The sequence below is a fragment of the Danio aesculapii genome, chromosome 9 (assembly GCF_903798145.1).
Source record: "Danio aesculapii chromosome 9, fDanAes4.1, whole genome shotgun sequence".
NCBI lineage: Eukaryota > Metazoa > Chordata > Actinopteri > Cypriniformes > Danionidae > Danio > Danio aesculapii.
Window position 1 is genome coordinate 52,081,936 of NC_079443.1, and position 22,684 is coordinate 52,104,619.

The 22,684-nt window shown below is 40.1% G+C and overlaps 1 protein-coding gene across 1 annotated transcript in view; it reads right to left on the reverse strand.

Moving 5' to 3' along the window:
• trpm2 (transient receptor potential cation channel, subfamily M, member 2) overlaps positions 1 to 22,684 on the reverse strand; it is an 82,421-nt gene that overhangs the window by 39,951 nt on the left and 19,786 nt on the right. The window contains exons 6-14 of the mRNA XM_056466088.1: positions 22,534 to 22,674; positions 21,634 to 21,769; positions 16,256 to 16,401; positions 12,839 to 12,951; positions 12,245 to 12,352; positions 9,462 to 9,687; positions 7,835 to 7,953; positions 2,917 to 3,055; positions 250 to 421 (exon numbers count right to left, since the gene is read on the reverse strand). Of these exons, the coding sequence (XP_056322063.1) occupies positions 250 to 421; positions 2,917 to 3,055; positions 7,835 to 7,953; positions 9,462 to 9,687; positions 12,245 to 12,352; positions 12,839 to 12,951; positions 16,256 to 16,401; positions 21,634 to 21,769; positions 22,534 to 22,674 (1,300 nt within the window). The remainder of the gene's footprint in view (positions 1 to 249; positions 422 to 2,916; positions 3,056 to 7,834; positions 7,954 to 9,461; positions 9,688 to 12,244; positions 12,353 to 12,838; positions 12,952 to 16,255; positions 16,402 to 21,633; positions 21,770 to 22,533; positions 22,675 to 22,684) is intronic.

Here is a 22,684-nt window from a genome sequence, read left to right on the forward strand (position 1 = left end):
TTCAACCTCTCCCTAATCAAACACACCTGAATCAACTTATCATAACATCAGAAGAGACTCCAAAACCTGAAGTTAATGGGTCAGATAACGGAGACATCCAAAATATGTACTGTTGGTGTGCCTCCAGGAACAGGGTTGGGAAACACTGGTCTAGGGTACATATTTCCCGGTTCTTAAAAAACATAGCCCTGGGCACATACTTCCAATGGGTCTGGGTTTATTTGTAAGAGTGATCTATAAACTTCTCACTGTCTATATTAGTAGGGAAGTTGCCAAATATGGTGATGTAGGGCTCATAAACAGCTCCACGGATGATCCAGTTTAGCCTCTCTTCGTTTTCAATCAGAATGCCCTGTTTGGCCACACCGTACGCCACAACCCAGATACTGAGCAGAAACATGAAGAAGAACAAATCCAACATCTGCAGAGACAAAGATAGAGAGTTAGAGATGCACATTCACAAGATTTAGCTATTTAAAAATGCAAAAAAATCAAACGTTTAGCTTGAAGAATACAGCTTGAAGAATACAGACATTTAAAACAATACTCAATAAGTCCTTTTAGACTCCTGCTATCAAAGGTCCCGTGAAGTGCTTAAAAATGTGCATTTTTTATTCGATGTTTGGCGTAATCTCAACTGAAACATGAAGAGAGGGCAGGAGATAGAGTAGCCCCTCCCCTTAAAAAACAGCCAATAGAGTTTTGTTTTATCACAGCTCTGTCAGTGAGAGCGGTTGAGCTCAAACGCATTAAATGAAAAGCAAACGAGATGCTTCTTGAAGGGGGCGGGGTATGTCAGACACTAGAGAGCATTTGATTGGTCAGAAGATTTGATGGTGAACTGTAGTATGAGGAGATGTCAAAGAAATCATTGATCCATTTGGGCGGAAGTGACAAACTGCAAGCTTTGGATGTTTCTATCAATTTTATATTTTCTAAACATGAATTTCGCAAGTAACCCAGTAAAATAGAGTTTTTAAACACAACAGTATGTTGCCAAAGCATTGAGTCCCGATAGGGAGGACCCTAGTTTTTGAGGACCCTATACCCTTGAGGAAACCAGCTCCATTCGCAGATTGTAAAACATTGCAAATGTATTAGGTATCGCCCAGCCCGCAGCTCTGCAAATGTCTGTCAGAGAGGCGCCACGTGCCAAGAGGATGCGACGCTCCAAGTGGAGTGCGCTCTCACCCCCGGGGACACAGCTCGCCCTGGCTCTGGTAAGCGAGGGAGATGGCATCCACTATCCAGTGGGCTAACCTCTGTTTCGATATGACACTTCCCTTCTGCCGATCACCATAACAGACAAAGAGCTGGTCAGAGGACCTAAAGCTCTGAGTACGGTCCACATAAATCCGCAAAGCGCGAACAGGACACAGTATTGAAAGGGCTGGGTCTGCCTCCTCCGCAGGCAGAGCTTGCAGACCTTGGGCGCACAGCCGGGCCGGGGTCTCAGGACAACGTGAGAGTAGGCCGGCCCGAATTCCAGGCAAGAGTCACTGACCGAAAATGCCTCCAGATCCCGAACCCTCTTAATCAATGCCAACGCGACCAGCAGAGCTGTTCTCAGGGACAGAAAGTTCGAAGAGATTTCCACGAGATCCCAAGAGGGTATGAGAGGAGGGCGGGTTGGAAAAATTCACCTCGCACCTCTGAGGAAGCGGATGATGAGGTTATGCCTCCCACAGTGCCACCATCCACCGCATCATGATGAGCGGAAATGGCGGCCACGTAAACCTTCAGTGTGGAGGGCGACAGCTCCAACCTGTCCTGAACGAAAGAAAGCACAACACTGATCTGGCAAGATCGGAGGTCTTCTCGACGAGAAGCACACCACTCAGTGAATAGACTCCACTTCAGGGCGTAGGCATGGCTCGTAGAGAGTGCTCTAGCTTGAGTGATGGTATTAACCACTGCCATTGGTAGGTTACCCAAGTCTTCCTCGCTGCGTCTATGGACCACACGTGGAGGTTCCACAGATCTGGGAGAGGGTGCCAGATAGGGCCCTGACCCTGAGAGAGTAGGTCCTCTCTCAAAGGGATCGCGAGGAGGGAGAGTTCTGATATCTAGGTCCGGTTGGGCCAGAGAGGCGCAACTAGCAAGACCTGCTCCTCGTCCTCCCTGACCTTGCACAGTAAATGCGCGAGAAGGCTCACTGGGGGAAACGCATACTTGGGCATGCCCTGAGGCCATCTGTGGGCCAGTGCATCCGTGCCGAGGGAGCCCTCGGTCGGGGAAAAGAACCACTGACAATGGGTGTTCTCGGAGAAAGCAAACAGGTTGACCTGGGCTTCCCCGAAGTGCGCCCATATCAGCTAGACAGACTCAGGGTGGAGTCGCCATTCTCCCGGGGTTAGGAGCTGCCGTGAGAGCCCGTCGGCCACACGGTTGAGCAAGCCTGGACTGTGAATAGCACGCACGACTTCTGCCGCGTATGACTCCAGAGTTGCAGACGGCGAGCGAGCTGAGACATGCGGCGGGAGCGTATACCCCCCATACGGTTGATATACGCCATCGTCGCTGTGCTGTCCATCCAGACCAGCACGTGTTGCCCCCTCAGCACCGGTAAAAAAACAGCGCAGCGCGAGAAACACTGCTAACAGCTCTAGGCAGTTAATATGCCAATGCAGCTGGGTTCCCTTCCACAGGTCCGCAACAGCATGCCCTCCAGCCCGTACTGGTAGATAAAAGGAAAATAAGATAAAAATAAGATGGGGCCGAAAATCAAGCCCTGTGGTACTCCACAGTCCTATTTGATAAGTGGGACTCAAACTAATGCAGCATCCCGGATTCCAGCCTCAAGATTTAAATGTTTTAACAAGATACGATGATCCACAGTATCAAGTGCTGCTCAAGTGAAGACTGCACAAATACATGAGAACTGAATACATGAGCAGTATGAAGATGCAAACTCACCATTCTCCTGACGATGATTATTTTGGGACCCAGTGTTCGACTGATGGAGAAGATGGCCATTAATCGCAGGCAGAATATGATAAAGTCGATGCAGAGGATGACTTTACCGATGTAAAACACAGTGTCGGAGGCCTGAAGTCTGCGGGACAAACACAGAGACTGATTAACTGTGAATGATGCTGATCTGAGGCTCATTATATGCAACTTTAAACATGATTCAGTAAAACCTTTTTTAATCAACAGATTTTTCATTGCTTGTGCTTATTTATAAGAATTAAAATTATTAGTACAAACTAGTGCTGTCAAAATGAGTGCGTTAACGCATGCGATTAATTTGAAATACTTAACGCGTAAAAAAAAAATGTATGCAATTAACACAGTTGCAGGGTTTTTTATTTCCTGTTGTGGTCGACGTGTGTTCAACGTGCAAAGAAATATGGATAAGACCAAGGAAGGACTTTTAGAAGGAAAGTTTTAGTATAAAATAATTAATGTCGCATCACCAGTGTTTCCTCCAGAGTTTCATCTAATTTCATATGTTTAATTTTTAATGGAATTTGATACCACATGCCGAATGGAAAGAAAAACCTCCGCATTTCGTGACTCGGTGGTCCTTTAAGGTAATCAAAAATCACTGTTTACATTGTAGACTCTTACTTAGAGTGTTATCCTAATCATATTAAAATCGGAGTCAAAGACAGCGCATTCCTCAGCTATGATTCCATGAGCCCTCAAATGTTTCATTAGTTTGACGTGTTTCCTCCCTTAAACACAACTTTTATAAAACATCTGCTTCAGGTTGTTGTGTCAGAATCTTTGCTGGTACAATACAGCCATACTTTAGAACGCTTAGTTTAATCAAATTTGGTAACACGATCATACGTGTCAATGAATCTAAAGGGAGTCAAACGCGTTTTGTGTGTGTGTGTGTGTGTGTGTGTGTGTGTGTGTGCGTGCGTGCGTGCGTTTCCTAGCAACAAGAACAAATGCCTAAACATCGCCGACGGTGTCCATATCCCTCAAAGTTGTTTAGAATTAAATGTTTAGAGATGGTGTCCAAAGTCCCTGTTAGAATTAGTCTTTGGTGTGACACAACGTGTACCTGTATGTGCCTTTGATGTACTCCTTGATCCTTTTTACGTTCTTGTCGTAGCACTAGTCACCCACAATTAGGCACTGAAATTCACATGCTGATTCAGTGATTCTGCTTTTGAGAGACTGTTCTCACTCTCAGCTCACATCATTCAAAAGAAAAGGTCCACATTGTCCCCTAATAATGTCAACAGACTGGACTGTCTGAACTGGCTGAATATAAAGGAGGACTAAACTAAATTCTTTCTACTTTATAATTAATGTTCTCAACTCACAGCAATACAACTTTTCAATGAGTGTAATTGTTTGTATTCATTACTTTATTATTATAATTTTCCAATTTCATATCTGCAACGCCTGTATTTTGGCTTTTTTCTGCAGTCCACTCAGAATCCAACATGGAAATAAATGTATCTTTATTGGCATTGATTGTTTTGAAACTCAAATGGCGTTTACATGCCTGTGTTTTAATTTCTGTATTAAATATGGCTGTCAAGTCAACAGTTTGAGGATTTTGATGGTTTATTTCTTCATGCATGTTGTTTACATGAAGAAATCTGTGTTACAAGCTAAACAAAAATTCTAATAAACAATCATATTTTGAACTTAAAATAGTTTTTTGTCTTGCGTTTACATTAATTTTACTTTTGAATAGCCAAAATTACAAGTTTCAGTCTTTTTAATCCGATTAATCGTGATTATTTGCAGAAAAAAGTGTGATTAATTAGGTCTTTTTATTGATTGACAGGACTAATACAAACATATGAGGTTAAATGTTGCTTTTCAGTGCTGTTTGTTGTTGTGTTGACGCATATACTGTAAATAAAGACTACGATTTTTTTGTGTATTTTACATTTAAATGCCCAATATGTGCGATTGTTTCATTAAACGATGCAAAAGCCACTAAAACAGTGATATATATATATATATATATATATATATATATATATATATATATATATATATATACACATTGATAACTTTATACTTACATAAATATTAGAAGTTCAAATCCAAATAAATATCAAACTTCGAAAGTAGTTTCAAAACTAGATTACAGACCTCTTTTTAGTAAAGCGTACACACAATGCATCGCATAACGGTATTATGCATAAGTGTGCTCCATGCAGGTGAGTGGGCTTGACAAACCAACTGTAGGACACACTCCTCCTGTCTTAATGCACCAGACATTTTGTTAGAAATACTCATATGCTTTACATGTTTGTTTCTATGTTTGTTTGTACAACTACTATTTTAATTTATAACCACTTTTGCATCTTGTTTATATACACTATGAACAGCAGCTACGCAAATTTTTTTCTTTATTCTCTATTTTCACCTGGGAATTGTCATCTCGAGGCCTCTAGAGATTGTGCAGTACCATTGATGCGATCCAAGACCTGTGAAGAAATGATGCCAGGGTATCCATAATCCTGGACCAGGCCGTATCCTGAGCTGATGCTGTGGTGGTCATGGAGGAGTGGAGAGCATGAGACGGATTTCTGAAAGACCCCAGTGACAGACGAGTCCCCACATTGATCCTGTGGGCGAGCCTGAACACCCGCTGGAGGCCTACTCATACCTGCAGTTCTCCACGATGGACATCCAGCGTTCTCCAGCCCCCAGCGCCTAGATTACAGCTCAACACAGGAAGTTTGGCTAGGGGAAAAATGGTCATGTCCAACAGAGCCTGGTATTTCTCAAGTTTTTTTTTTCCCTTCACTTCATCAATTGGTGAAGTTTTTTCCTTGCTGCTGTCGCCACTGGCTTGCTTGGATTGGGACTTGTGGAGCTGCGCATCGATGCATTTGCTCTTCAGTGTTTGGACTCTCAGCAGTAAAATTTAAACCACACTGAACTGAACTGATCTGAACTTCAACTGTGAAATCTAGACTTTACTAGAACTTCTATGTTAAGCTGCTTTGACACATTGTAAAAGCGCTATAGAAATAAACATGAATTGAATTCAATCAAACTAGGCCTTTGTTTGTTGTGTACTGTACACCCACTTTTCAACTTTGATAATAATGGAGCAAAGCAAATATGACTTGTGTTAAACTAATCTTAATCACGTCATGGCTTTCGCTACATTCATTCTTTCATGGTAGATAATCCATCAAAATATTCAGTCGTTTTTTTAAATAGCAGATTATAATCGCACCAAAACATATTAAAAGTTAAGTGAATTATAACAGAGCAAACTTTTCTGTAACCGTAGTGGTGCTGTGAACTATTTGTTTAACCCTTTAAGGTGACGTGCTGACTGACTGACTGACTGACTGACAGTTCAATTCAATTCAATTTACCTTTATTTGTATAGCGCTTATACAATGTAGATTGTGTCAAAGCAGCTTCACATAAAGGGTCACAGTAAATAGGAACAGTGTAGTTCAGTTTGTAGTGTTTAAGTTCAGTTCAGTTGAGCTCAGTTCAGTGTGGTTTAATAATCACTACTGAGAGTCCAAACAATGAAGAGCAAATCCAACGATGCGCAGCTCTACAGATCCTGAACCATGCAAGCCAGTGGCGACAGCGGAGAGGGAAAAAAACTTCACTAAAGGCGAAAGTGAAAAAAAAAAAAACCTTGAGAGAAACCAGGCTCAGTTGGGCACGATCATTTAATTTCTCCGCTGGCCAAACGTCTTGTGCAGAGCTGCAGTCTCAGCGGCGGAGGCTGGAAGCTGGCCTCAGCGAAGACTCGTCTGTCTCTGGAGCGTCACAGGAATCAGTCCCATGTTCTCCACTCCTCCATTACCACCACAGTAGCTGCTCAGGATTCGGCCTGGTCCAGGATATGAAAACCATGGGATCATCTCATCGTTGGTCTTGGATCGAATCAGTGACTTTGCATAGTCTGAGGGCCTCGGGAGGAGTATCCCCAGATGGAAATGGAGAATAAAGAAAATAATTAGCGTAGCTGCTGTTCATAGTGTATATAAACAAGATGCATAACCTGTGTGGAAGCCTGCTAAGTGGTGCACTGAGTGTATGCTTTACTGAACAGATAGGTCTTTAATCTAGTTTTGAATTGGGAGAGTGTGTCTGAGCCTCGGACGTTATCAGGAAGGCTATTCCAGAGTTTAGGAGCTATAAATGAGAAGGCTCGACCTCCTTTACTCGACTTTGCTATTCTAGGTACTACCAGAAGCCCTGAGTTTTGAGACCTTAAAGAGCGAGTTGGATTGAAGCAAGACAGAAGATTGGTTAGAAAAACAGGAGCTCGATTATTTAAAGCTTTATAGGTAAGAAGCAATATTTTTAATTGCGTGACAGTTGCGTGATGCGTGAGGCCAGCAAACACGATGTAGTTTTCAGTTATGATGAACACAGTTTCCATAATTATACTTTGCTTATAGATGAAGCTCTATGCCTCTGCATAAAATGACTTTATCTTGCTGGAGTTTATAACCGTTTTACTTCAGGACGCATTAATGCCGCTCTGTAGGTCTATTGGAGACATTCATCAATATTCCTAGCAAATCTTATAAATGTTGGAGACATACTTGTTACACAAATGCGCTAAATCACACTTCAGTGGAGTTTATTTGAGAGCGCACGAGAAGATCTGCACTTGAGCAGTGTATATTTGAGAGCACGCAATAACTTTTCTGCACAAACAGAGGAAATCGCCGCTCGAGCACCAATACTGCTTGTATTACATGAATGCGATCTCGGCTTGTAATACTGCGCTCACGACACTTGTTAATGTAATAACGCCACAGGTAGTTGGCAGATCTGTGTAAAAGTCCTAACAGAGTCTGCCGCCACAGGTGGAACAAATCCTAGAGGAAACACTGCATGTGATCTTCTATTAGTGTTAGTTTACCTGCAGACCAAGCCAGCAATGAACAGCATGATTGACAGCACATCCAGGATATTCCACAGATCCTTGATGTACATCTTTGCTTTCTTCCGAAATCCAGAACCATCAAAGTCATGATAGAGCTGTGAAAACATTTTAAAATATCTTCACCATGATGACAGCACATAATATTTGACTAGATCTTCTTCAAGACACTAGTATTCAGCTTAAAGTGACATTTAAAGGCTTAACTAGGTTAATTAGGTTAGGTTAGGGCTGGGGTCGGCAACCCGCGGCTCTAGAGCCGCATGCGGCTCTTTAGCGCTGCCTAGTGGCTCCCTGGAGCTTTTTCAAGAATGTTTAAAAATGGAAAAAGATGGGGGAGGGAAATATATTTTTTGTTTTAATATAGTTTCTGTATGAGGACAAACATGACACGAACATTCTTAACGTTTTCTAATGCTGTAAAATGTGTAGAATAAATATTAAATTTCAACATTTTTGTCAACGAAAATTTGCGTCATAGCCTGCGACACACGTTTCTATCAGCAGGGCGGGATGCCAGGCAGGTGGCTGTTGTAAACAAACCGGCGGCTGAGTGATGGGTCATGGATCCCAAAGGGAAAAAGAGAAAAATAACTGAGGAGAACAGAGGATGCTGCTGCGTTTTACCCTTGCACTGACTTGCTTGGCATTTGCACAGAAATCAAACTTAAACTGTATTAATTTGATTTTATATACTTTATCTTTTCAAAAGGCTGCTGTTATATTTTTATAAATGCAGGCTGCGTTTTATTGCACTCTGTTTGTTGCCCCGATGAGGGCCACGTTATGCACGTTCCATTTTGTTGTTGTTTTTTCGAATCCTCAAAATAAAAATGACATCAAAAATCGGATTTCTTTATTGCATTTCTTTAATTTCATCAAAGCAATGAAACATGGTTCATTAATATTGTAATGAAGTTAAACTTGAGGCGGCATCGTACAACAGAGTAGTCACGTGGTGCGTCATTCTTTGCAGGATGCGCTGCAGGGAAAATAAACATTTAATTATGAAGGCTCATTATGTATTTGTGGCCAACTTAGTCATTTTGATAGTAGGCTAATATAGATATGTGCTATATATATATATATATATATATAGAGATAATAAAGACATAAAGCATGTGTTGCCTTCATTATAAGGCTTTTAATTTTTTGCGGCTCCAGACATACTTGTTTTTTGTTTTTTTGGTCCAATATGGCTCTTTCAATATTTTGGGTTGCCGACCCCTGTGTTAGGGTAATTAGGTAAGTCATTGTATAACAGTGGTTTGTTCTGTAGACTCTCCAAAACAAATATTGCTTAAGGGGGCTAATAATATTGACCTTAAAATAGCTTTAAAATATTTAAAATCTGCTTTTATTCTAGCCGAAATAAAACAAATCAGACTTTCTCCAGAAGAAAAAATATTATAGGAAATACTGTGAAAATTTCCTCAATCTGTTCAACATCATTTGGGAAATATCTGAAAAAGTTATAGAAATTCACAGGAGGGCGAATAATTTTTACTCTAAAGCAGGTCGCACACCAGGCGTTTCAGGTGTGCGACCTGCTTAACTGTGTGTGTGTGTGTTAGTGTGTGTGTGTGTGTGTGTGTGTGTGTCTCACCTGTCGAACCTCCTCACACACCAGCGACGTGAGCCACACATACAGCAGCAGTTCCCTCCATGACGGCGAGGTCTGGAAATCGATCATGAGCACCACAGCAAACAGCCACAGGAAGCCGAAATATGAGGCGATGTTCCAGTAAAACTTGACTTGAGGAGACTTGAGGAAACTCATCAGACGAGACGAACAGTTCAAAGGCTTCAGCTCAGACTTCTGTGAAGATCCACTGACACACAATAATAATCACTCGTTATTCAGAGCATGTTAATTTGCTTCAAGAGATTCATTCATTTTCTTTTCGGGTTAGTCCCTTTATTAATCAGGGGTCGCCACAGTGGAATGAACCGCCAACTTATCCATGTTTCTCATGTTTTATGCAGCGGATGCCCTCCCAGCCGCAACCCAAGACTAGGAAACAACCATACACACTCATTCACACACTCATACACTACGGACAATTTAGCTAATTCAATTCACCTGTACCGCATGTCTTTGTACTGTGGGGGAAACCGGAGCACCCAGAGGAAACCCACGCCAACAGGGAGAGAACATGCAAACTCCACACAGAAATGCCAACTGACCCAGTCGAGGCTCAAACTAGCAACCTTCTTGCTGTGAGGCGATCGAGCTACCCACTGCGCCACCGTGACGCCCATAACTTAATTAATTCATTAATTTTCTTTTCAGCTTAGTCCCTTTATTAATCTGTTCATTCGCCACGGCAGAATGAACCGCCAATTTATCCAGCATATGTTTTATGCAGCGGATGCCCTTCCAGCCACAACCCAACACTGGGAAACACCCATACACACTCATAACATTGGTGACACGGTGGTGCAGTAGGTAGAACTGTTGCCTCACAGCAAGAAGGTCGCTGGTTCGACCCTCGGCTGGGTCAGTTGGCATTTCTGTGTGCATGTTCTCCCTACGTTTGCGTGGGTTTCCTCCAGGTGCTCCAGTTTCCCCCACAGTCCAAAGACATGTGGTACTGGTGAATTGGGTAAGCTAGAACTGTCCGTAGTTTATGTGTGTTTATGAGTGTGTATGGATGTTTCCCAGAAATGGGTTGCAGCTGGAAGGGCATCCGCTGAGTAAAACATGAGCTGGATAAATTGGCGGTTCATTCCACTGTGGCGACCCCAGATTAATAAAGGGACTGTGCCGAAAAGATAACATTTGTTCTTAAAGAATTAAAACTAAAGTATTATTGTGTAAAAAATATTATGATGCAAACACAACTTAGATCCAATTACTGTTATTATAAGTATTATTAATAATTCTAGTATTTATTGTAATTTTAAATATACAACAACAACAACAACAACAACACCAGTAACACCTGTATGCAATATTCATCATAACAGAATATTATATCAGATTATTGTTATTCTGTTTATTATTCTGTTTTGGAATTGCCCCTGAAGACTCATGTTTCTCAGCGTCGGTGTAAGATTCTTGTCTTCTCTTCTTTATTAGCACGCAGAGCAGTTTTGCTTAAATGGAAAGATCCCCTTCCACCCACCTTTATTCAATGGACCCGAGAGATGATGTCTTGTCTGTACCTTGAAAAAATTAGATACTCTTTAAGAGGATCAAGTAAACAATTCTATAACATATGGCACCCCTTTATTGATTATGTTGAACATATAAAGTTATACCCTACAAATATATATGCATTCATTTTCTTGTCGGTTTAGTCCCTTTATTAATCTGGGGTCGCCACAGTGAAATGAACCACCAACTTATCCAGCACGTTTTTACACAGCGGATGCCCTTCCAGCCGCAACCCAATTCTGGCAAAATATATATGCATATACAATTATCTATCTATCTATCTATCTATCTATCTATCTATCTATCTATCTATCTATCTATCTATCTATCTATCTATCTATCTATCTATCTATCTATCTATCTATCTGTCTGTCTGTCTGTCTGTCTGTCTGTCTGTCTGTCTGTCTGTCTGTCTGTCTGTCTGTCTGTCTGTCCATCCATCCATCCATCCATCCATCCATCCATCCATCCATCCATCCATCTTGGTTTTATTTATTTATTTATTTATTTATTTATTTATTTATTTTATTGTTGTTGTTGTTGTTATTATTATCATTACTAACATTGCTATGTTTCTCTAAACACTTGTAATTTTAGACTGAAGTGATCGACAGCTATGTTTTGTTCTGATCTATGTAAGGGTTTTAGGGTTTGTAAATGGATGTATTTGAAAATTAACAAAAAATATTCAAACAAAATGGATTATTCTGTGAAAAACAATAACATCATACAAATTGGTTATGTATTTTGGTTATGTAATGATAATAATATATAATAATAATACTACTAATAACATTATGTATTATTACAAATAAAATTAATTCTTAAAATAATCTAAAGCATTATTGTGTAAATAATGACTATGATGCAAACACAACTTAGATACAATTACTCTTATTATTATATACATTCAACAACATCTGTATGTAATATTCATCATAGCACCAAATTATATTAAATGTATAATTGTGTAAAAAACAATAATACTATAAAAATTCTGCATTTTGGTTATGTAATAATTTTTAAAAATATCTAATAATAATAATAATAATAATAATAATAATAATAATAATACAATAAGCAATAAATAATAATTGTTCTTTAATTTTTTTTTATGATTTTGCCTATTGTTTGATGCTAACATCACTTAAATTGAATATAATTTATGTCATTCACTCATACACTTAAATGCAGGACTTATAAATACAGATGCATGTAACTCCACTGACCGTAAATGACGTTTGATTTTGCCGTCTGACTGTCCAGCAAACACAGACTCCATGGCCAGTTTCTGCTGCTCCGTCCGTTCCGCCTGTCTCTGAATGTCTTCATCCCGTCTGCAACAGTTCAGATAATATTAATAGTTTAAAAAGTCATTAAATGAAAATAAAGTTTGAGCTGTAAATATTATTTAGTGCAACGCTGCCCTCTACTGGTGTGTGCATGCAAATTCAGCACCTTTCACTGTATGCCTTTTTATGAAAAAGGTTTGCTCATCATTAAAGACTGCTGTTTTCAGCACTGAACTACTAGACTCATCACATTATTAAAAAAAGTATATTGATTAAATGAAAGGAAATTCACTCTTTATCTAGAAAGCATTGGATCAACAAACCTATTTCCTATTGCAGACCTGATAAAATCCCGTTCAATGTCAGGAGATTACAGAAGACTTTTAGAAAAAGAACGGCTCTCTTTTCTGGACTATCTACCTTTCATTTCTTAGTTGCAGGTTTTTATCTGTTTGTTACCTCTGATATTGAGGTTTGTGTAAATAATAAGTATTTTGTACATTTGTTTTACATAAAAAAGACTGTTTTGACCTGAAGGTCAGGAAGCCGGTGTAGATGAGAGGAAAGAAGACCATGCAGAGCAGCACCTTCCAGTGTGGATTATCTACTGACAGCTCTCCACACCAGATCTGAGTCAGAAGAGCCTAAAACACACACAAAACACTCATAACAACAGCGTTAACAGGTTGAACAACACTTTTAAGGCTCGTACCAAAGACTATATACTACACAAGACATATCACTTGCACAGTTTTGAATAGGGAAAAGTGTAATGGTCATTATGGTGAATAAAGCCCCACCTTCTAGTGCAGGAGCCAATCAACGATCAATATAGACTGATGATACTGCAGGGGAGAGGCTTGGAACTAGGCATGGGCCGGTACAAGATTCTGACGGTATGATAACCTTGGATAAAATATCACGGTTGCACAGTCTCACGGTATTGTGATCACTTCTCTAATATATATTCTTCTTAAATGTCTGGGTAAAAAACTAACCCCCGCCCCATTTAACACAATATATTTTATTTTGAGAAACATTTAATATATTTTGGAGCAGTGAACATGTCAGGTTAAATAATACAAATGAATCATTGACTTCTGCACAGATTTCTTTACACTTTAAAATGGCATCTTTGGAGCTCTTTTCTGCTGATGACACTGTTGTCCAAAACAAAATAATGTAAATAAAAAAGTCTTACACATACCTTGGGAAAAGGTATTACAGAAAATTTTGGCGGTTTCAAAACCTTGACTTTTCCAAACCGCGGTATACCTTTAAAACGATCGTCCCATGCCTACTTGGAACAGACGTGTGTTTTTACGACAGTTTCTGCAGCTTCATTATGAATCCTCTGGAGTCAGCAAATGCACTGGAATCTCAGCGAATACTTGCTTCACAGACATGAGAAATATATTCACATAAAGCTTGAATTCTGTACTTTTAAACAAACTACACTTGAAAACAAATGCTCTCTGGTTTTGTAATCTGTGTGAAACAAACGGAAGGTACAGTTTTTCCCTTTAAAAGCACATCACATGACAGCAACTACTCAAATACAACAAACTTATAACTGAAGAGTCGCTGTCAGTTTGGAACGAGATCTGCCATAAAGACCATTGAATTACTTCAGAAGGCTAGTGCGACCTCACAAAGCATTATTTAGAGGATGATATGTATTAAAATGAGGTTGATCTTGTCCCTTTTGAGTACGCATTATGAGTAGCTTGGGCAACCTGAAAAAATGCTGATTTTGTTTGATTTGAAGGTTTAGAAATGAAACTTATGAGACGGTTGATGCTTAACTTTATTGGTGACTCCAAATATGTTATGTATTTGTGAGCTTGACAAACAGTTTTGGAGAATTTGATGTTTTCCCATTCAAGCAGAATGCCCGAGAATAGTTTCAATAGTTTTATCTGCGGGCGCTGCAGATTATCCGCGGGTCGGGCGGGTCGGGTAATAAAAAACAATATGATTAATTGCGGGTGGGACACGGGTGGATGAGTTATTCTTAATGATTTTTGCTTCGTATTTTTTTAAACACATTCTCTAAAATATGAATGTGTTTTAATACATCTTTCATCAGGCAAAAGGGCCCTAATTTGCAGGCTAATTAAAAAAATAAATGCGTGTACTGAAGGTCCATATGTTGAAGCAGAAATGGAGGCAAAACCGATCCGAGAGAAACTTAAAAAGGAAGTATTCAAAACATAAGGAAGGAAAGAAAAGTGCCGTGTGGGAGCGATATAGCAAAGTGGTTAACGAGGATAAAGTGCTGGGTATGTAATGTGAAACCACTGTGAAGCGCTTTATGTATATGAAAGCAACAAGACCGATACCTCAAATATGAAACATCATGTGTGTGGTAAATCGAAAGACGACCACTTTAAGTGCTTACATTCGTCAACACAGCAAAAAAATACCACTGGAAGTTAAGGCCCAATCCCAATTCTATTTTTGTACCCCTTCCCCTTCCCCTTGGCCCTTAAAACTGAGTGTGAAGGGGAAGGGCTTCAAAATTTTCCCCTAAGAATTGGGACAGCACTACAACACCTGCACACAGGACCGGAGTGGGATTCCTTTTCAGCCCTGGAGTTTCAAGCCTTAGACCAGCCCAGCTCAGTTCACGACTGACTATATTAAAATAACGTCATTTCCAATTCAGTTTCTAATGACACTATCACGTCTACTTCAAGGACACAGCTGCTTTAGAACTTCAAATGTTTTTCATAAATATGAGAATATTAAAGGGTAGGTAAATCTCCAAAACTATTCTTTAAAACATCACAATGTCCTTTTTTCTGCAATTTCTGAATACATATTCTGTGCAAACTTCTTTTATAGATATCCAGCCCTTTGTAACGGTGGTCACACAAAAAATAAAAATAAAATATGTAAACCTATATAAGTAACCCAAACAGTATTGCAAGTATTGTTTTAAACAGTAAACAGAATGAAACAAGTATTGCATGTTTTACATTCTTGCATTCTTTTAACCACACTTTCTATTGATGGCTTAATCTCCCCCCCCCTTAGATTTCTGATCAAGTTATGTCAGATTTATTAATGTAGTGAATCATCTGATTTTCATTGAGCAGGTGTAATATCCATTAATATGAACACGCCAGATCCGGTACCCCTGAAATCTGATCCGGCACCTCATTTTACCAATAGGGGGATTGGTAAAATGAGGTGCCGGATCAGATTTCAGGGGTACCGGATCTGGCCCTCCTCAACCGCCCTCCTCCCCCGTCCGCTGTTCACTTTCACGACTCCCCAAACTCTCTCCACTTTCGTCCGTGACAACCAATAATCTTATATTTGCTCACGGGGCTGCGAGAAAAGAAATAAAAAGAGCGGAGCTGCGGTAAAACAATGGATAAAAAATGTGAGGCTGTGGTAAAATAAATAAATAAATGAAAAGAGAGTGACTGCTGAGAGTGCAAGCAGCTGGGACACCGGCCCTCGCGGCCAAAAAAAAGGACCAGCCCACTGGGAATTCTCCCAGTCCTCCCGATTAGGCAATCCGGGCCTGCCTGCACACGTCATCAGATGTCATCGCGATCTCTTGCTTCATATGAGATCAGATGATGGCGACTGTTGTAGTTATTCCAGGTGTGCTATTTATTGGTATTTATCTTCAGGAAATCACCGAAGGTATATATTATGTTATCATAATGATCTAATGTGGCGATGAGATCATAACAGTACTGTGCATTTAACACAGTGGCCATATTTATCAATGTAAACACACAGAAAACAACATTAAAATTATAGCAGATGTAAATGTACGCGGGGAAAGTAAAAGTACATATTTTTAAAACTGCTTAGTAAATTACAGTTCCTGATAAAAACTACGTAATTACAGTCATTTGAGTACTTGTAATTAGTTAATTTACACCACGGCTGACAGGAGAGCATCCTGTCTGTTTACCGTTCACTCACCTGAACTCCAGAGTGAGCGATGAAGCTTTTATCATGAGCCTCCAGAGCGAGCCACAGACACGTGCTTCTGCCCCATGATGGAGAGATGCGGATGAGCAGCTTCTGTGCCCGCTGTGCATCCCAGCTGTGGCACTCGCTGAACACGCCTGCACAGGTCAGAAGGTCAAAGGGTCAGAGATCATAGCGAGGAGGGTAAAGAGATAAAGGAAAGTGGGCAAAAGAATCAGAGGTTACATGTGATTGAGTACAGGGTCGGAGGGGGCACAGGGTCAACATTTACAGAGTAATAGGGTGTAGTGTCAGATGGGTGCAAGGTCAGAGTTAAAAGAACAAGAGGCTCAGATGTCACAGGGAAGCGAGTACAGGGTCAGTTGTCACAGGGTCTGAGATCACAGGTAAGAGGGGGAAGGTATAAAGGTAAGAGTTAGGTGGGCAAAAGGGTCAGAGGTTACATGTTATTGAGTACAGGGTCAGAGTGCACAAGGTCAAAGTTCACAAAAGGGCTTAGTATCAGAGGTCATTGGGTGCAAGGTTGGAGTTGAAAGAGCAAAAGGGTCAGAGGTCACAGGGAAGCGAGTACAGGGTCAGATGTTATGGGGAAGTGAGTACAGGGTCAGATATCACAGGGTCATGGGTAGTGGTGTAATGGTTCACAATTCTGATCACATTATGGTTTTTTTAGTCACAGATCGGACCACAAAGAGGAGGAGACAAATGTCATTTGCTTTCCATTTATTACAAAAACAGTACCGCAAGACACTTTTGGTTTTAACAAACAGATGTTAGAAGCTGTAATTTTATTAAAAATAAAATGAAGAAATGATCAGCTGAATAAAATAAATAGTAAAATATTCAGTACTGTGAAACATTCACTGTTACTACTGTTGCTGAAACACTATAAAGTGTATATTTAATTGTATATTTAGTCTCATTTTCACTAAATTATTCAGTTATTCACTCATAAAACTTAATGTTTGGCAAGGCAAGTTTATTTATATAGCACATTTCATAGACCGTGGCAATTCAAAGTGCTTTATATAAACAGGAATAAAAGAAACAAGTATAATAACATAAAAACAAATAATAAAAATGATTAAAATTAGATTAAAAAAACAGGTGTAACAGAGTTACTATTGCACTCTGTTAAAATTATAAAAATTTCAAATTATATTGCGCTTTTTATTTATTTAAAGATTTTATTTCATATTTGTGAATTTTATCCTTTTGAGAACACATTTTGCAGTCATTTTAATTTATTTTCCATGGCAATGATAAACCCGCACATCGCCCCTTTTTGTACCTCTTGTGTTGCCGTACTTCGTCTTTTCTCCTCACCCCCTCACGATGCTGCTGTGTATTGATGAGGGTAGGTTGTGCAGAGCTTTGCTCCTGAGTGTATTTTATATTTCTATCGTTCTAAAGCAAGGGGTTGTCATTTCATGCAAACTATATTACAATATTATGTTATTTCTGTTTGGTTTTATCGCTGAATTAAGTTTGTGGCAGTTTTCTAATGATTAACATAAGTGCTAACCGCACATTGGCAAATCGCCATTTTGTCTTTTTTTTTGTACTCTATTTCTCAGTGCGAAAACTCTGTTATTTTGTATATATAGGGGTCGGATGTGCACTACAGCCAGAAGACAATTTATTTGTGTTTAATTGTCTTCTGCAGGTACGTTTTACAGTCCTTTTTGTTTGCATTTTGTTTAACTAAACACACATTTTTAGTTCTCCACAAGGTGGCTCTGTTGTACGTAATTTTTTTACACATACATTTTTGTATGTAAAGTTTGGTTTCTAATGATAAAGATAAAGGTTCATTTTGTTGTAACTGTAAAGAAAAAAATGTTTTTCTGTGAATTTTAATCTATCCTTCCTAAAAAAAAGTGTCAAATTATAAGAGATTATGTGTGTAATTGTGTATAAATTGTAACATTTATCAAATGTCATTACATATATTATTGAGAAAATAATTAATCCGACCAGTCAATGCTGCTGTGTATTGATGAGGGGGTCGGATGTGCACTACAGCCAGAAGACAACATATTTGTGTTTAATTGTCTTCTGCAGGACTAAATAAAATCAAGGAAAGCAGCTCTTGGTGTCGATCCGTTACACAGGTTATAAAAGAATGAAAAAGAAGAGAAAGACAACAATAGTGCGATCTGTCGCACATAGCACAGTGCTCATTCGGTAAAGGCACAGCTAAACAGATGTGTTTTCAGTCTTGATTTGAATGTGCCTAATGTTGGAGCACATCTGATCATTTCTGGAAGCTGATTCCAGCAGTAGGGGGCGCTGTTAGTAGCTGAAAGCCGATTCACCCAGCTTTGACTGAACTCTTAGAATTTCTAGTTTATATGATCCTAACGATCTGAGTGATCTGTTAGGTTTGTATTCAGTGAGCATATCTGTAATGTATTGAGGTCCTAGGCCATTTAGTGATTTATAGACCAGTAATAATACTTCAAAATCTATTCTGAATGTGACTGGGAGCCAGTGTAAAGACCTGAGGACAGGTGTGATGTGCTCTGACTTTGATCACATCACCCCAATTTTATCCTCCTTACACTGGCTGCCTGTTAAGTTTCGTATTGAATTTAAAATATTGCTTCTTACATATAAAGCTTTAAATAATCGAGCTCCTGTTTTTCTAACCAATCTTCTGTCTCGCTACAATCCAACTCGCTCTTTAAGATCTCAAAACTCAGGACTTCTGGTAGTACCTAGAATAGCAAAGTCGAGTAAAGGAGGTCGAGCCTTCTCATTTATAGCTCCTAAACTCTGGAATAGCCTTCCTGATAACGTCCGAGGCTCAGACACACTCTCCCAATTCAAAACTAGATTAAAGACCTATCTGTTCAGTAAAGCATACACTTAGTGCACCACTTAGGGGGCTTCCACACAGGTTATGCATCTTGCTGATATACACTGTGAACATCAGCTACGCTAATTATTTTCTTTATTCTCCATTTCCACCTGGGGATACTCTTCCCGGGGCCCTCAGACTATGCAGAGTCACTGATTCGATCCAAGACCAACGACGAGATGATCCCAAGGTTTCCATATCCTGGACCTGGCCGAATCCTGAACAACTACTGCGATGGTCATGGAAGAGTGGAGAACATGAGACTGTTTCCTATGACGCTCCAGAGACAGACGAGTCTTCGCTGAGGCCAGCTTCCGGCCTCCGCCACTGAGACTGCAGCTCTGCACAAGACGTTTGGCCAGCGGAGAAATTAAAATGGTCGTGCCCAACTGAGCCTGGTTTCTCTCAAGGTTTTTTTTCTTCACTTCCGCCTTTAGTGAAGTTTTTTTTCCCTCTCCGCTGTCGCCACTGGCTTGCATGGTTCAGGATCTGTAGAGCTGCGCATCGTTGGATTTGCTCTTCAATATTTGGACTCTCAGTAGTGATTATTAAACCACACTGAACTGAGCTAAACTGAACTGAACTTAAACACTACAAACTGAACTACACTGTTCCTATTTACTGTGACCTTTTATGTGAAGCTGCTTTGACACAATCTACATTGTATAAGCGCTATACAAATAAAGGTGAATTGAATTGAATTGACTTCCTGGTTCTGGTTTCATTGCTAGATGACTCATTTTTGAAGAATTATTCAGTGGCATATTTTTGAAGGCTGGTTGTCGCCACCTATTGGTTAAATAATGTAATTGCTGCCTACAACTTTCATTTTGAGCGTCAAGTTAAACACATATGACGATGATTTTAATCATTACCATAAACATCAGTGGTTTAATCTAAACTATAAATTGTTTTCCCAGTACTTCTGTGTTATTTGACTGTAACTTAACTTTAAGTTGTTGTAGCTTCATAACTAACTCAAAAGACTAAAGACTGAATCTATTAGGATTAATAAACATATGCAAATCACCATCATTTATAATGTATGTTGCGTGGGTGTTGAGATCCTGATATTTTAATGATTAACCGTGCAGCTTACACTGAATGCATTAATGCAGGCTAAACAAGTAGTGACAGAAAACACCTTTAATAACCTAAGAAACCCACCACATCCCGAATAACCCACCACAACTTCTTCCGTCATCATTATATTTTACAGGAAAGCCTAAATGCTTTCATACATCTGAATGATGTGAGAGGCGATCTCTCTGTGATCCTTACAAATTTAGGATTAATCTACAAGAAAAAAAAGGTATTAATCCATGGGTCACGGGTGTTCTGAACCATGGGTTGTGATCTATACGAATCACGGGTCAACCGAGATCCGTTACACCCCTAGTCAAAGGTCATAGGTAAAAGGGCAAAGAGTGAGAGGTTTCATGTGAGTGAGTACAGCGCCAGAGGGCAGAGGGTCAAAGTTGACAGAATAAAAGAGCAGAGAGTCAGATGTCAGAGTTTGTAGGATTAGAGGTAAATGTTAAAAGGTTGAAAGGGTCAGAGGTTATAGGTCAGCGAGTACAGGGGGTCAGTGACAGGGTCTGATGTCAAATGGCCAGAGGTCAAAGATAAGTGGGCACAGAGTAAAAAGGCACAGCATCATAAGTCATAGGACACAGGATTAGAGTTAAGAGAGGGTGACAGGGTCAGAGGTCACAGGTGAGTGATTAAAGGGTCAGAGGGCACAGGGTCAAAGATTTATGTGGGTGAAAGCGTCAGCGTTATAGGTCAGTGAGTACAGGGTCAAAGGTGACAGGGTCAGAGGTCACAGAGAGAAAAGGCACAACATCAGAAGTCATAGGACACAGGATTAGAGTTAAGAGAGGGTGACAGGGTCAGAGGTCACAGATGAGTGATCAGAGGGTCAGAGGGCACAGGGTCAAAGATTTATGTGGGTGAAAGCGTCAGAGTTATAGGTCAGTGAGTACAGGGTCAAAGGTAACAGGGTCAGAGGTCACAGATGAGTGATCAGAGGGTCAGAGGGCACAGGGTCAAAGATTTATGTGGGTGAAAGCGTCAGAGTTATAGGTCAGTGAGTAAAGGGTCAAAGGTGACAGGGTCTGAGGTCACAGAGAGAAAAGGCACAACATCAGAAGTCATAGGGTCAGAGGGTGCAGGGTTCGAGGTAGGAGTTAAAATGGTGAAATGGTCAAAGGGGGTCAGCAAAGTGCCAGATGTCAAAGGTAAGAGGTAACAGGGTCAGAGGTCACAGAGTAAAAGGCCACAGCATCAGAAGTCGTAGGGTCAGATGTCAAAGGTAACAGGGTCAAAAGTCAGAGTAAAAAGGCACTGCGTCAGAAGTCATAGGGTCAGATGTCAAAGGTCAGGTAACGAGGTCAGAGTGTAAAGGCACTGCGTTAGAAGTCAAAAGGTCAAAGGTCACAGTATCAGATGTCAAAGGTAAGCGGTACTAGGGTCAGAGGTCACAGAGTAAAAGGTGATGTGGTACCGATGGCCTGTTTCTCGTAGTGGTTGGCGAGCTCCAGCATCTCTGTGGCCTCTTCACTGTCGTCCTCTCCGCTCTCCTGCGCCAGTTTCCTCAAGATCTTACTGGCGGCCAGAGCGGCGGCGATACAGTCTCTGCACTGCAAACACAACACACTTACATCTAACAGCAGTGCTTCAACCTGCTGTTACACTGATGGTATTTAAGGGGCTGTTATCTTTTCATTGCAAAAACAGATCAAACAATTGATTTATGCAATCAAATACGAATTTATCATTTAAACGTTAGAGTAACATCTAAAAAAAATTGTGTTAAAATACGTATTAATAAACAGTAATATAATATATGTGCGATTTTTCAGTGTTTTAAGTTTAGTATTTCACAATTTAGTTTATATTGTTCTTTGTCCAACAATTTGCTGTTTTAAAAAATACTAATAAACATTCAATCATTTTCTTTTCGCCTTAGTCCCTTTATTAATCCGGGGTCGCCACAGTGGAATGAACCACCAACTTATCCAGCACATGCAGCGGATACCCTTCCAGGTGCAACCCATCACTGGCAAACATCCATACACACTCACATTACGGACAATTTAGCCTACCCAATTCACCTATACCGCGTGTCTATGGACTGTGGGGGAAAACGGAGCACCCGGAGGAAACCCACGTGAACACGGGGAGAACATGCAAACTCCACACAGAAACGCCAACTGACCAAGCTGATAAACAAATAAATATATTTTAATATTTTTTAAAGTAAACTACATTAAAAACAATAGATGTAATTATAAATAATAAAGTTCTTTAATATTGTAATGAATTTGCATTGGGTAGAAATACATCTAAAACTACTTCTGCTGACTGGTTTTCAATGTTTATAATGAGATCTGCTGTCCTGTACCTGTTCCCAGCCGATCTCCGCCAGCTCTCTGTTATTCTGCACTACAGCCCAGAGGAACAGATCCCGTCCAGGATCCCAAACTGTGTCTGCGCTCCATTCCTCACCCAAACACGGCAGATCCAGAGCACCTTTAGACGGCACCTGAGGGACA